Below are 15,396 nucleotides of genomic sequence, written 5' to 3' on the forward strand. Positions count from 1 at the left end.
ATACAGGAGTGAACCAGGAAAAATGCCCGCTTAACGGAGACCAAAGCAGTCAAAATCCACAAATAAAAACTTCACAAATTTATCAACAAAGATTATAATTTTATTTCAAGAATGTATTTTTCAGCATATAAAAGCTAATAGGTATATTTCCAGATAAACATGTGAAAATGGAGGGGAGAATTAGGCAGAGAATTGACAATCCCACACATCCATCCGTGTATATATAAACAAAAGATCTAGCTAGCTAGACAAAATGATCCCTTCAAGTGATGCATATATGAGTGAGGCTTGCATACAAAAGTCATTTGAAGTAACTGGTTCATTTATTTTGTCTTCAGATCAAGAAATATATTGAATAAGGAATTGATAATTGGATAGGTAAACATAAGATATTAATAAGCACTAAGAAAGCTGGACAATTTTATTGAAGTCACTAATATTCCAACTGAAAACTAAAATTTCAAATTTACCAGAATGTATATTAAGTTGAGGAAGCAACAAATCTCTTAACTAAAGATCGTGGAACTGGTCCAAAATATGACCCCATCAAAAATCGCAACTAAGCTAAAAAGTTCTTTCCACCCAAATGGAATGCACAATCCTCTCCAATTTTTATGGCACAAGGGCTTCTTTGACTGCCCCAGGAACTCGACTGGCATAATAGTCATGATTTTTTAAAGTAGCAAGGACTCCTCCTGAATTCATGTGTTTGACTTCTTTATTATAATGAAAAAAGTTCCCATGAATATCAGTAAGTTTGCCTGTGAAGAAAGAAAAGAAAAACAAGACTCTAGATTTGAATGGTTTAGATATGGTATCTATTTCTACAAAAGGACAAACAATTAAAAACAGTTCCTAAAACTGAACATTCCTTTTCCAAATTATAGTTGGCTAAATTTGAGTTTTTCCTTATGTTTTAGCATAATGGGTTAATACACAATAAAATTAATGTGCTTTAGTACACAAAACTGGAATCAAGATCAGAAGAACTCTCCTGAACTTAAAAGTGTTTAAAGTTAGATCTTTCATACATACATCAGCCCCTGATACCACCACATTTCATAAAAAAGCAATAATAACTGCATGCATTGTAAGATTGTTTACTCTGAAAATTATTTTGAAGTAGTGCTTAAGATATCTTACAATTCAAACAGCTCAAACAGATAATCAGAGTTGGAAGGGACCTTGTAGATCATCTAGTCCAACCCCCCGCCCAAGCAAGAGACCCTACACCATTTCTGATAAATGGCAGTCCAATCTCCTCTTGAAAGTCTCAAGTGATGGTGCTCCCACAACTTCTGAGGGCAAGCTGTTCCGTTGGTTGATTGTTCTCACTGTCAGAAAGTTTCTCCTTATTTCCAGGTTAAATCTCTCCTGGGTTCAGTTTCCATCCATTATTCCTTGTCTGGCCTACAGGCGCTTTAGAAAATAGCTTGACCCCTTCCTCCCTGTGGCAGCCCCTCAAATATTGGAAGACTGCTATCATGTCTCCCCTGGTCCTTCTCTTTACTAGACTAGCCAAGCCCAGTTCCTGCAACCATTCATTGTATGTTTTAACCTCCAGTCCCCTAATCATCCTGGTTGCTCTTCTCTGTACTTTTTCTAGAGTCTCAACATCTTTTTTATAATGTGAACAAAACTTGATGCAGTACTCTAGGTGTGGTCTTACTAAGGCTTAGTTTATAGAGTGGTATCAGTACTTCCCTTGATCGTGTCCCTCTGTCAATACAATTTAGGATTGCATTAGAGCAGCATTTCTTCATTTTCTTTAAAGCATACATGTTTTAAGAAATTAATTCTTAATACGATTCTTAAAACACCTACAACTTTTTTCAGAATTTCCTAGAAACCTAGAGATAACAGCATATTTTAAAAGATAAGAGCAGGATTTTGTGTTCTTTTGGATTCTGAAGTCCTTATTTCCAAACAGTTTTCACAGGTTGCAGAGCCCAAGCATTCTCTAATAGCATAATCTACAAGTTTTGTTTTCTTATTTATATTTGAAAAATTTAGAAAATTTAGAAATTAGTCATTGTCAACAGATATGAATAAAATAAATCTAAGCACCTTATGTATACTTATTGACATGTAAAGACAAAAAATATCACTATCACATAACTATATAATCACCATTACTATCACACAATTAAGAATTACAATCCAAAAGAGCAATCATTGTCTACCGGTTCGGGCAAACCGGTAGTTCCAGTGATCATTTGGCCCCGCCCACCTATCCCTGTCCTTTTCCTGTGCTTTATTTCCTTGTTTTTGAGCCAATAAATATATCTATATGCTTCATTGAAAAGAATATAAACGTATTTTAAAAATACTAGGTTTTAAGTTAACATTATTTATACATCTTGTTTCTATTTCTCCAATGTATTTACTAACTCACCTCCAACTGCATGCAAAATAGCCTCTGGTGCACATGTATCCCACTTCTTGCATCCAGGACTGGCAAATACATAAGCAGAAGCTTTGCCCTCGACAAGTTGAATGATCTGATACAAATAAAAAAACCTCAGTCATTTAATATGCACATATACAATTTTTAAAAGATAAGAAATGACGTCACATACAGATCAATGTGTTCTTGATTACTTTCTATGGCCTTTTTTCTTTGCTCTTATATATGCATAACAAGCATATGTATGTGTAAATGTATAATATCTCTATACCAGGAGTGTCAAACTCAAGACCTGGGGGCCAGATCCGACCCATGTGGTGCTTAGATCTGGCCCACAGGGCCGCCCTGGAAACAGCGAAGAACCAGCCAGCAGTGCCTCTCCCAGTGAAAACAGAGCTCGGGAGGGCTGCGTGTGGCCCTCTCAAGCTCCGTTTTCGCTGGCAGAGAGCTGTAGGAGGCCATTGTAGCCAAATATGGAGCTTGGGAGGCCGTTTTTGCTGGTAGAGCATTTGGGCCACCACAGGCACCCCTGACACAAGGTCGAGTTGGCCACGCCCACTCTGGCCCCCCAAGGTCAAACATAATCCTGATGCAGCCCTCAATGATATTGAGTTTGACACCCCAGCTGTATACATATAATTATACACATTTTTGGACGATAAACATATTATGATTCAAATGGTTAAATTTACCATTAACATTTTAATTAGGTTATGGCTTATGGGGAAAATGGAACATTCTTGACAAGAGGTGAGGACATTATCTCTAAAGAAAGTATCGATCCATTTCCAAGCCACTCTTTTAATAATCTCTACCACCTCGAGAATTGCAACATAAATATGACATGTAAACAATTAAAATCCCAAAGAGGCCTAAGCAATTAATAAAATTATTTCCACAATTCCTATGCCCTATCCACACAATATAGTTGAAATCAAATTGAAAGATATGCATCATCTATTGGAAAACTTTGTCTGTGGCACTATTATGAAAATGAAAGTCTCATCTTGTACTTTTAAAAAATTAACTCTATTATCATGGCATTAAAATTTAGGGATGTCCATACCTTATTACCAGCACCTCCAACTCTCACCACACTATCAGGCTTCATTGCACTAATGCAGTCATTTACCATCTTGCTGCTGTGTGATCTTGTGGTGGTAATGATGTGCTGCCCAGCTGGTACCTCTTTCAACTGAAATCCAAAGGCGCCCAAACCAAGGATTCCCCATATTGTCCTGCCTAGAACTGCATCTGCACCTGCCTGAAAAAAGATTTGAACATTCTTAGTTTCATTTTCAAAAATAAACAAAAGGAGTAAATATATATGATAACTGGACATACTATATTTATGTAAAAGAATAATGACCCTAAATTTAGCAAATTCCATCCTCCACGAAGATTAGATAAAACTAATCTGCTCCATTACATTATCAGCAAATTTAATACGAACCATTTAAATATATGTTATTTGCAAAGATACATTTCTTTCTTTCAGACAAAAACTAGTTCTGCTGCTGAAAGCATAAGACTTACTGTTACGCAAGTATATACAACTTTAGTCTGCCATTATCTAACCGAAGAGCTTCATCTATACTTTTTGTTGCAAGATCGAATCTGAGTTGGTCACTGGAACCAGATGTTTCTTCTTCCAAAATTCACATTCTTGTGGAGCCCATCCTCAGGGAACTTCTCACTCTCCAGAATATATGAAAAGCTCCCTGAGAATGGGCTCCAGTACTGACTCAAATTTGATCCTGCAACATTATTCTGTGATATCTTTCACCTTCATTTGCGAGAGATGTTTTTTGTTATTCAGTGTATTTTCAGCTTTACTGCTTCAATTACCAGTGTGTTTCTTCTGCATTATTTTCATTTTGTCATAAGTACAGCCACCACGATAGACAATGTACATAAGGGACATTCTCAAATATATAGAAATTAAATAAGAAGAGAAGGCATACCCACAGATGTTTAAAATGTAGAGTAATCAGGATAGGGAGATACTTCATCAACCTTAGCTTATTTCTGCAAACTTTTCAGAAAGTTTAATGACTTCAGACCTCACCTTAGCAAAATTCAACATATATTATAATTTTGTAATTACTGATTTTTGCAGCTATATGTCATTTTCCTTTGTTGAAGCCACTGAGAACATTAAAGGATTATTGTGCTGAATGCCAAAAATATAGTATATGTCAAGCACAGGAAATCAGGAGTCCAGGCAGTTCAAATGAATATAGGTTTATTGTAAGCTAATATTCTTTACAAGAATCTGAACTACTAATGGTCAAAGCAAATTGGCGGCAAATAAGAGTCAACAGAATTCAAGGTTGGCTGGACTTAGATCTCTTGGGAGTGTGAAGGGACTCGAGACTGACCCATCCCTAGGGCTCAGCCTGGTCATCTCCTAGAGTACATGCAGCCTGAAATTTGGATTTATGCTAGTCCTAAATCTGCCATGGGTGTACATCCTTTTAACTAGGGCACTTTAAACAGAAAAAGGGCCATTCCTCCTAAGTAACAAGACAGTTAAGCCCATTATTCTAGTTAATTGGAAGTGATATGCAGTTAAAAGAACATCATTAACTGTTTAAATTAAATGGAGAAAATGTTTTGGAAATTAAAGCATTTCCTACCTCATAGTTGTAATATGGTTGATTAATGACACCTGCAATAGCTTTTCCTTGGTAAGCAATACCAATAAGAACTGTTACGTGGTCAAGAAGTCCTGAAAGAGATAAACATCTGTCAATGGAAATGAAAATCAAGGTGGTTCTAATTCTTTTTACATTTCACTTACTCAGTACTTTATGATTTCGGTGACTGTTTCTATTTTATCATGTTTATACACTGAGTTGCTTAAGTATGTTTGTTAAATAAGCCACAACTGGTTAGGTTTACATTATGCTAAACATCAGTCAATACACAAAGCTAAAAACCAAAACAAAGTTTCATTAAAGTTTGCATGTTATAGTACAGAAACTTGCTGCATTTTATTATTCAAGGTCATTTTTCTTCCATTTCATTAAACAATAAAGCAGAACCCATACCTGCCTTCCCTTAACACGGTATTTTCCGATTCACTACTCTCTGGGATCAAATCCATGGAACATTTCATGACTTCTGACCTGGCCATAATACAATGTCATACAATCCCAGTTGTATCTATTGTTAGATTAAGAAGTAATTTGCAAGTATCTTAGTGATGTTTTTTCAGTTTTCTGGATCCCCATATAGCTTTTTTAAAAAAGCCCACAGAAGGAATGAAAATAGCAATTATAAATGACAAGGGAGAAAAAACCTGATTTGTGCCTGTTTCAGTAATAGAAGTAGAAGAACTAAATAATTATACATTTTATTTTACTTCTAAACTTCTAAAGGGTGACCGCAAATTCTATATAACATATGGTCACACATAAATAATAGGTATTAATCTAGAAGCCAGACAATTGTGGTTTTGTCATTAAGTCTATAAATGCTAAATACCGCTCACCAAAAAAAAAAAAAACCCAAAGAACAAACCTTCAGTATATTCTTTTGTTCCATCCAGAGGATCCACCCATACAACAAGCTTTGAAGGAAACAAAAGAAAAGCAGAAAGTTTCAAAAGAGGAAAGTGTGGAGACTAAATCATTGCTAGGCTGCAATGGCTGCCAGGCTGCAGTGGACTCAAAAATAGTCAATCACTTATCAAATTACAATTCATTCCACCCCATTAGTGATTACTGATTCTCATCCCACAGTTATTACTGTCTGGAAAATAAATCAGGGATTATATTAAAAAAAAACCTTTTTAAATACCTCTTCCTCTTTGATAGCAGTATACTGCGGTGGACAGATTTGCTTCAGTATCTCCTCACATTGGCTCTTCTCAAGTAAGTCTTCACTGACTTCTTCAGAGGGAAGATCCTGATTTTTTTTTAAAAAAAAGTCTATGCACAATTAAAGTAAAAAATGCTTATTCATTTATTAGTTAACTAGAGGCCCATTTAAATTCAATGAAAGAGAAGTTTTTAAAAGCTGGACTTTTTAGTGTTGCAATATGCCAAAAATTATCAGCAAAAGTCTATGCAGATGGACCTATAACATTGGCTGCAGAATAGGTTACAATTTATGATAGTTTGGTTGCAATGATTGCAAAACAGTGTTAACCCAAGGGGTAAGTTGCAAAAGTCTTACTGCTACAGCTGAAAATGAAATATAAGTAACATTCTTTATTAAATGCACACATACAAGTGTTTGTAATGAAAAATAAAATGGAGGAGGAGAGAGAAATTTCAATAACGCTAAATGCTAACAAATTTCAGTAATGTTTAAAGCATGGAGACCAAACTAAGAGAGATGAATCTTATTAGGTAGGACCCCCAATTCAGATGCCACTAAATAAAAGCTTTAAATGGTTAAATCTATGAGCCATTTGAGATCAAGGACTATACTGAAGACCTATTAAGAAATCAGTTTACTGCTGTCCTTAATGACTACTTATTCAAGGACTGTGTCAGGTCCCATATATTTCTATATTTGGAATTTAGGAGGGGCAGGATTAGAGAGATCTCTATATGAAGTTTGTTTCTGTTTCCTGCATTGCTATACTGTGGGAGGGGTTTTGTTTGCACTGCTTTAAATTGCTGGTTTTAAGCGGGAAAATTTAGTTCCTGCCTAGACTTCTTGCTATCACAAGCCTTTCAATAAAAGCTCCTTTTGGGACCATTTCTGTTTCAAGAGTCCTGCTTTCTTGGGAAGATTGGAGAGGCAAGACCTTACAAACTATTTCAATTTGGGATGACATTGAATGAGTAGTACTTACAACTAGTTGTTGATGTTATGACCATTGCAACTCTGCAGTCCTACAGTTGTGATCAAGATACTTGACACCTGGCTCACAATTACAGCATCATGGCATCCCACAATCTTTTGATGACTGTGTGACCTTTATCAGATTCCTACAAGCTAAGTCAACCAGAAAACTGGTAGGAGATTGCAAATGGCAACCACACGGCATCCTCACTTAATAGCATAGGATTTGTTTAACAATGGAAACCAGGAAGTGCCAGGACTGCCATCGCTAAGCGATGCAATCTCATGACTTTACAACCATATCACTTACACATGGAAATTCCACTCCCAACTGCTATCATTAATTGAGGATGATATGTATATGTTATAATGGTTTTAATTTTTGCATACTACCCAGAGTCATTGCTGTGAGATAGGCAATTATAGAAATGTTTGAATAAACAAACAAATGAATTCCATGATAGTTGGAATTTTTTTAAAATTTCTAAGTAAACAATATTACATATAGCTACTGTTGTCATGATATCTGTTTTAGTCTTATAATCCCCATAATAATAGCTTAGAGTTCTTATTACAGTATTTGAATGCAACTTACATACAAATGCATAAAGCAGCAGAGTCATGATCATAGGGAGAGACTGCAGTGCAGATTATCAACGGGAAATATCTCACTGGTTGGTAGTGGTTGGGGTTTTGTTTTTAACAAAGGATAAAGATAATGTATCAAATCAAACAAGTACTAAAGAAAATGCTGATTCCTCACCTCTTCACCTATGATTGTCACCTTAGGAAACTTCAGAAGCAAGGACGAACAAATGCTCATCTGTACCAATCGATCAGCTTTAGTCTGCAGGTCATTAGCTCCACACTATTAAAAAAGAAACTTGGTCAATTTATAATCAAAATAACAACTTGGCTAAATCAAATTGTGTTATCATTAGGAAAATGTAAAATTACTGGAAATGCTTTTTGCAACGTGTATTTGAGAAAATCCTAGGGGTTGTGTATGTTTTTAAGTGTATGTATTGTTCTTATTTGCAAATGCCATTTTAAAAAACTGAACATTTATATGGTTTTATGTAAAATCATATTTATTGAAGGTATTTGAACATAGTGTAAGAATCAGGTCATTAGCTCTTTAAAGATACATACTATATACCAGTGATGGCGAACCTTTTAGGCACCGAGTGCCCAAACTGCAAGGTGTGCAGGTGCATATGTGTGCCTGCGCAAGCGCGGCAGAGACCCAAAAACCAGCTGGCCGGTGGGAGGCATGTATACATGCACAGCTGACACCTGAAGACCAGCTGGCCAGTGGGAGGCAGGGCATCCCAACACCGGCAGCTCTGCAAGAGGTGAGATCTTTTTCTTTTGTGAGCTTCTGTTTCGTCATTTTGTCAAACAGAAGTTTCCCTGCAAACAATGGAGAGAAACGCCATGGAGAAACGCGGTGGAGATGAGCAGAGGCGACGGCACCCATGCCCACAGAGACAGCCACAGAGGTGGCATGCATGCCATACGTTTGCTACCATTGCTACCTACAATATAGTATATTATACATTTTATATATTGTATATACAATATATGAAGTATAATTACATAATATACTATATATAATATTAGAATGTTGGAATGTGACTGGAGAAACCAAAGATCAAGTCCTCATTTTGATTCTGACTGAGTAACATTAAGTCAACCAGTATCTTCCCAGACATTGTGAGAATGAAGATAAGGATATAGAAAACAAGCCTTGAGCAAAAGAAATAAAATATTAGAAATATGGACCAATTATTTTTGCTTTTTTGTATGAGAAAACTGTGATTCTCTAGATATTTCTGTACAACTTTCAGCATCTCTCAGTAGTAGCCAGGCTGGCTAAGGCTGCTGGAATTGTACTTCAGTAAATGGAGATCCACACATTTCCTGGCCCTAATACCAGTCATTAAATATTTTAAGATCCTTGAAAAGCAAGAAAGTTTAGTCATTTTTCTCCACTGTCATCAAGACTATTCAAAGCAAGAAACTGGGGAAACAGGCAGAAAATAACAATGTTATAGATTATTTTAAGAGCTATATAACTTTATATAAAACTATATAGCATGTCAGCAAATGAGATGTCTCCAAATGGCTAATATTGATGATAGAATTATAAAATATATGATGAGCCTTTTTAATGGCCATTCTAACAGATGTTGTCTGGGCATGCAAAGAATGAGTTGTATTGACACTTTGAGCAATCACTATTTTAAAGAGTGAATCCAGGAGGGTGATTTGCTTGCAGGTGAATTGCCTCACCAAATTATTTGCGTGTACATCTAAAATAAATGAGGCTACAATGCTAAAAACTCGTATTACTGAGCAAGCCCTACTAAACACAAGAAGACTTACTTTTGAGCACAGACGCACACAAAATTTGTTCCGCACATTATACCAACATTAATTCTTCTTTATTTAGATATATAAGTTCCAACTAGAAACATATAGGATTCTATTGATCACTTACCTTCTCCACTATGTCTAGTTCTCCTCCAGACATAACTTTTCTGACAATAGTTCCCGCTTTATTAGCCACGGAATATGCTGAGGCCACAAGACGCATCAATACACTTGGATTAGAAGCCATGATTACTACATAAAAAAGAAAAGAAAACAAAGGCAATCTTGTAAGTAATTTCATAATTTCATAATTTTCTTATGAAAATACCTTTGAGGCCTGACTTACACTGGAACAGATTAAATAATCTTTTTCATTAGAAATAGTTTTTAGCAGTAGAAATGCCCATGTAGTTATGAAGTCAAAATATACATTATAGTTATTACAAATATTTTAATTATATCTCCTTCTTTCAAAAAGAAACCTGCTAGGAATTTAATAGCCTGCTTTCCAGCTTTAAACAGCTGGCTCAGACATTTCCAAATGTAGAGGGCATAGGCAGTGGCCTTGAAGGACAAGAGGAAGAGCTGTTGTTACCAAGATTTCTTAATATGGTCTACCTTGGAGGGACAATACCAATCCACATCTTCATGAAATGGAGATTTTTCTCTGTCACATACAGAAGGGATAATGCTCCTTCCTCTTATGAAAAAAGAACAATCTGATTTTTCAAGGCAAAGGGCAAAACTACCACGTTTGCTAAAGCAAGGCTGGAAAAGTGGAGTTTAATATTGTTCCCTCAAAGTTTGGAGTTTCCAAAGTTTGGGGTTTTCTGAGGTTTGAAGTTCCATGATTTGGAGTTTCCAAAAAGCTAGGAATGTCAGGAAAAGTGAAGCAGAGAAACAGATGCTTCAGATAGCATTATTTCTGAAGGGTTAAAGTCTCATAAAGAATTTGTGTTAGGATTTAACACCTGCTTCTTTGTGCTGTGTTAAAGTAATTATGTCACCTTCTCTATATAAAATATAGCAATACCTCTTAGACTTATATACCACACATTGTGCTTTACAGCATTCTCTGAACGGTCTACAAATGTCACTATATTTTCCCCAACAATCTGGGTCCTTGTTTTACCAACCTCAGAAGGATGGAAAGCTGAGTCAACCTTGAGCCAGTGAGAATCAAACTCCTGATTGTGTGCAGAGTTAGCCTAAAATACTGCATTCTAACCACTGCACCACCAATATAACTGGATGTTTAAATCCAGTGGTGCGATTCATTTTTTTTTTACTACCGGTTCTGTGGGCGTGGCTTGATGGGTGTGGCAGGGGTAGGATACTGTAAAAACTCCAATCAGAGGTGGTATTTGCCGGTTCTCTGAACTATTCAAAAATTCCACTACCGGTTCTCCAGAACTGGTCAGAACCTGCCGAATACCACCTCTGTTTAAATCCCAACCTGCATCCATTCTTCAGACTGAATATTTTTACTTTCTGCCAATGCTATGTAATAATATGTAATAATAAATTGGAATCTTTTTGCAGGACCTGTTTCATGATACTGACTGAAAGTATTCATTTGTAGCAGACCAGTACTACCTGGTGATCTGCTTGAAGCCTTTTGTTTTCAGCTGGATTTTCTTCTGTAACAAAGTGGTTAATCACGGCCTGGTCAATTGTATAATTTAACTGTTATCAATGTTTGCATCAAAAATGTAAAGACAAAATGAGATTTTTTACAAGCTTTTCTTTTTAAAGGAAGTGTGATTTTGACTCTCCAATGAGACTGCTCTATTTTCCAAACAGGGAAGGGCCAAATCATTTGGTCACACGTCTTCAGTACATGGCAAGAAGGCTGGACTATTGAAATTATTTTCCTTTTTGCATTTCTATTTTTCATTGCCAAAAAGGCAGCACAGCTTATATCTCACAGCTTATCCCTATCTCATACAGCTAGGATACTGAGGATATGTCACCCAGGACACCTCTGAAAGATAGAGGGTCGCAGCAGGAACTACCAAGTTGCCACCCTAAAGAAAGACACAGCCATGTTGTGAAAATCCTGAGGGCTTCCAGAAAATTTCAGACCTCCAGTTTTCTATTACACAGACTCAGTCATCTGCTAAGGTCTATAGTAAGATATAAGTAAAGAAGAGCAGATGTAAAGTACAAGTAAAAAAGAGCAGATGTAACTTTGAATAGTCACTGAATGATTGGTCAGTGAGGTATGCAGCAATACAGTTTGGATTTATATACAGTATTTCGCTGAGTCATGATCTGCTTAGCCAAACTTATTTGAGTAAGCCACAATTTTCTGGGCTCACACAAAATAAACAATGGTTAGATACACTAACTCAAACAAATCACATTATGGTTTATGTGTTACGTGAACTCAGGATTTTGAGGAACCCCCAAAAATGACATAAGCTTCCATGCAACTGTCCATATTCTTATTTCCTTAGCCTTATATACTGTTTTTATTATAACTAATATTCATACATAGTTTGAAACTGCAACTCCAAAGAAGATCCATATGCAGATGAAGATTTGTTATTGACTTTCTTCTCACATAAAATTGCAAACATAAACCAGGTATTGTGGCCAAGTTCTCTTCATCCTGACAGCCTCATGTTGATGGGGATCAGAAGTAAACCTGTACTATATTTCCAGTCTAACTCCCTTTAGGGCTTCTTTGAAAATTGGGAGGTTCTGGTTCATGTATTGCACTAAGCCAATCTTTTTTGTAGTTTCAGCTATTCTAGTTGAAAGCATGCCAAGCCCAAGAATAAGTAAACAATGCTCTATAAGTTTCAGTAGTAATATATGTCCTTCTTCAAACATTGAGAAAACTCAGATTTCATTAGTATGACAAATTGGCAACTTAGCTGTGGACATGTAAAGGAGTTAATAAATATTGACAATTATCACATAAGTAATCCTCTTTCCTCACTGTGAATTATGCAACATAAAAAAAAATCCTAACTTCAGTCTCACATTAACAGAGAAGGGAATCTGAGAGCTAGCAACCTTTAAACTACATTCAATTTGTTAAATGATTACATTGGGAAACAAGCTGAAATACTTCACTTCGTCTGCTTGCTTTTTATTCCCAGCAGTATTGGTTATCCGTTTAACATTTCACAACAAGCTTTTCTGGTTTAAAGCAGAATTTATTTTCCAATTCACCACTTCCTTGTAAATTATATGTAGACACTTTACATAATCTGAACTATATCTAGTTTGCTCCTTCTTCTCCTATGAAGTGCATGTTTCTTTAGCTTTTAAACAAAAACTAAGAAACTACCCATTTACAAAAAGGGTAATTTAACATTCCAAGCAGTGGAACTTGAAGCCCATATTCTTATTAGCCCTGGCACTGGTCCTGCCCATTTTAAAGAAATTTGGATTGCATTGCCTTCAATATTCCTTTATCATAACAAGTACATGATGAACACTGAAGATCCATTTTTGAAACACCGCACCTGAGCTAAACCGTGACATAAAATGAATGGCAGCCTTACACACATGAACATATTTATTCTTGTGTTTCATCTTTTAAATGATGCTTATAAAAACTATTTTAGGCTGATTTTAGGATGCGCAGCAGAGCTTTCCCCCCACAACCTCATATTATGGGAAATGGCCAACTTTATTTTTAGCAATTATACTGTTGAATCTTACAGTGCACTCAATGATCACAGAGACCAAAAATATCATTTATGAAGTACCACAGTGCTTCTTTATTTGGTGAAAATCTTGGTGAGGATTTGCACAAAATTTTATTTAAAATGGTTTTACCCCATCTTTCAAAGCAAAATCTCCTGAGTTAACACAGGAACATTTTAAAATAAAATTGTAAAAGTGTAACCAAAACAATATATTTAAAACATCCACTTCACTGAAAACTTTCTGGAGAGGCATTAATAAGATTGCACCAGGAACTACTTGTCCACACCGCTCATATTTGTTTTCTAACTTCTAATTCATTATAGTAACGGTGATATATGTAAGAAACAGCACCTGTGCCACATCTAGTCTCTCAAAGGAACGCAATATGATCTTGACCACACCACTAGAATAACTCCAGCCTTCCTGTCCTCTAACTTAGTGACTGTAGATGTCTTCCTAATTCGAGGACATTGCCACGATGGGATTGAAAGAAAAGCGTTATTTCACCAACCACTTCTATCAAGATTTCTATCGATGAATATCTGGAAGCAAATAATCCGAAAAGGATAAGAGAAAAATGTAAATGGCAGCCTACCTCCTCTTCGAGCAGCCCCTCTCTTACAAAACACTCGCAAGATTGCTCGCGCTCAGATTACTCCGTGCTGATTTCCTATTCTTTCTCCGCCCCACCCATCGGGTCCTTTACCGGGTCCTCATTGCCATTATCCCAGCGCTCTTACGTGACCAGTAACGTTTACATGTATGCCCCCAGGGGCTCCGTTCCTACGTCATGCACAGTGAAGACTCATTTATGCAATTTGCACACTTTTCTGGGCTGCGAAGCTGAACTGATACCGGGGTTCGGGACACGCAGACCCAGCTCTGACGCTGGCGAGACTCCCCCGGTAAACGAAGGGAGGAGGACCGAACTCCAGGGGGCGCTAAGAATCCCATCGGAGCCGGAAAAGAACCGGGAAGGACATTTTATCTTGTTGCTCCCCGTAACGTTTCCGGAAGTGCCCGCGGACCAAGTGCGCGAGATGTGGTTGCTGCGGGCCCCGCCGTTGCTGAGGTTTCCCAAGCATGTCGGCTGTTGGGCTCGCGGGACGGTGTCCGCAGGACCCAGCACGGGCCAAAAGGCGAAGCCGGACTCCAAATACCGTGAAACGGTTTTATTGCCTCAAAGCGATTTCCCCAGCCAGTTGCCCGGCCGGTTGCAGCCCGAAACTGAATTGGAGATACAGCAGGTAGAGGAAGAAAATGAATTAGGGGGAGAAGTGCTGAAAAGCCGCCGCCGAGATAGACCTGAGAGTTGCACCTTTCGTAAAATGTACGCTTCTCTGTGGGGAAACCTTTGCAACCCGCAGAATAAGGGATGCGCTGAAAGGATGCGCTGGCTTTACCTTAGGCTCCGAGCTGTCTTCTAGGTAGACCATTGGTGTTATCCCGTTGGTGTTATTTACGTTTCAAAACACCATTAAAAGCACCCATCTCAGAATTTGGTCGGGCCCTGCAGGAAGGAAAAAGGTTGCCTAACTAGCTTCGTGGTTCTGCAAGTTTACTCAGACCACACTCCATGTGTGTCACCTGTTGGTAAATAATTGGGGAAGGCAGTAAGGTCAAGTTTAGCTGGGTGGAGCTGGGTACAGAACCAGAGATTTGTTAGTCCTTCCTTAGGCATGAAGGCTGCCTGGGTGACTTTGGTCTGTGGTCTCAATCTCATCCCAGAAAGGTTTGCAGTGATGGGAAAAAGAGGAAGCAGCAGTATCACATGCACTGCTTGGACTTTACAAAATAAAGGCGGGTTATAAGTGCGATAATACATATAAGTCCAATCTGTGCCGCAACCTATTCGCTATCTAACCAGAATAGAAATTCAAGAAATTGAAGCCCAATTTTAGAGTTGCCATATCTGGACTGCAAAAATTCATCACTAGAGAATAATGAAAGAATTTTAATTTGTTATTGCCATTTTCCAGTCCTGATGTGGTAGCCCAACTCAGTGAAGAGACTCCATTCTAATTGAAATATATGTATAACAATTTCATCACTTTTCCCTCCAAGCAATATAATTGTACAGCTACGCTATGGACTTGTATTAGTTTAATGATAATTCATTTTCTCTGGATATCTCTAAAAAGAAGATT

The 15,396-nt window shown here is 37.3% G+C and overlaps 2 protein-coding genes across 4 annotated transcripts in view; one reads left to right on the forward strand and one right to left on the reverse strand.

Annotated features, from left to right (window-relative positions):
* Positions 1 to 78: 78 nt before the first annotated feature.
* On the reverse strand, positions 79 to 14,831 carry BPNT1 (3'(2'), 5'-bisphosphate nucleotidase 1). 3 transcript variants are annotated; one of them, XM_087964103.1, is made up of 9 exons: positions 14,653 to 14,831; positions 9,711 to 9,835; positions 7,971 to 8,075; positions 6,212 to 6,319; positions 5,933 to 5,981; positions 5,047 to 5,138; positions 3,474 to 3,671; positions 2,396 to 2,501; positions 79 to 761 (listed from the first exon to the last, which is right to left on the reverse strand). In XM_087964103.1, exons 2-9 carry the CDS (start codon positions 9,828 to 9,830, stop codon positions 613 to 615), a joined length of 927 nt encoding a protein of 308 aa, XP_087820229.1. In that variant the 5' UTR covers positions 9,831 to 9,835; positions 14,653 to 14,831; the 3' UTR covers positions 79 to 612. The 3 variants fall into 3 exon arrangements, with proteins under 3 accessions (XP_087820229.1, XP_026538375.1, XP_087820226.1); XM_026682590.2 differs by lacking the exon at positions 14,653 to 14,831 and adding an exon at positions 13,845 to 14,175; XM_087964100.1 differs by lacking the exon at positions 14,653 to 14,831 and adding an exon at positions 13,601 to 13,857.
* The window catches only part of IARS2 (isoleucyl-tRNA synthetase 2, mitochondrial), a 31,987-nt gene continuing 30,834 nt past the window's right edge, over positions 14,244 to 15,396 (forward strand). The window contains exon 1 of the mRNA XM_026682581.2: positions 14,244 to 14,496. Within this exon, the coding sequence (XP_026538366.2) occupies positions 14,290 to 14,496 (207 nt within the window). The 5' untranslated portion in view covers positions 14,244 to 14,289. The remainder of the gene's footprint in view (positions 14,497 to 15,396) is intronic.

This window comes from Notechis scutatus, chromosome 1 (assembly GCF_049901735.1).
Source record: "Notechis scutatus isolate UNSWTSFEM ecotype Mainland chromosome 1, rNotScu1.2, whole genome shotgun sequence".
NCBI lineage: Eukaryota > Metazoa > Chordata > Lepidosauria > Squamata > Elapidae > Notechis > Notechis scutatus.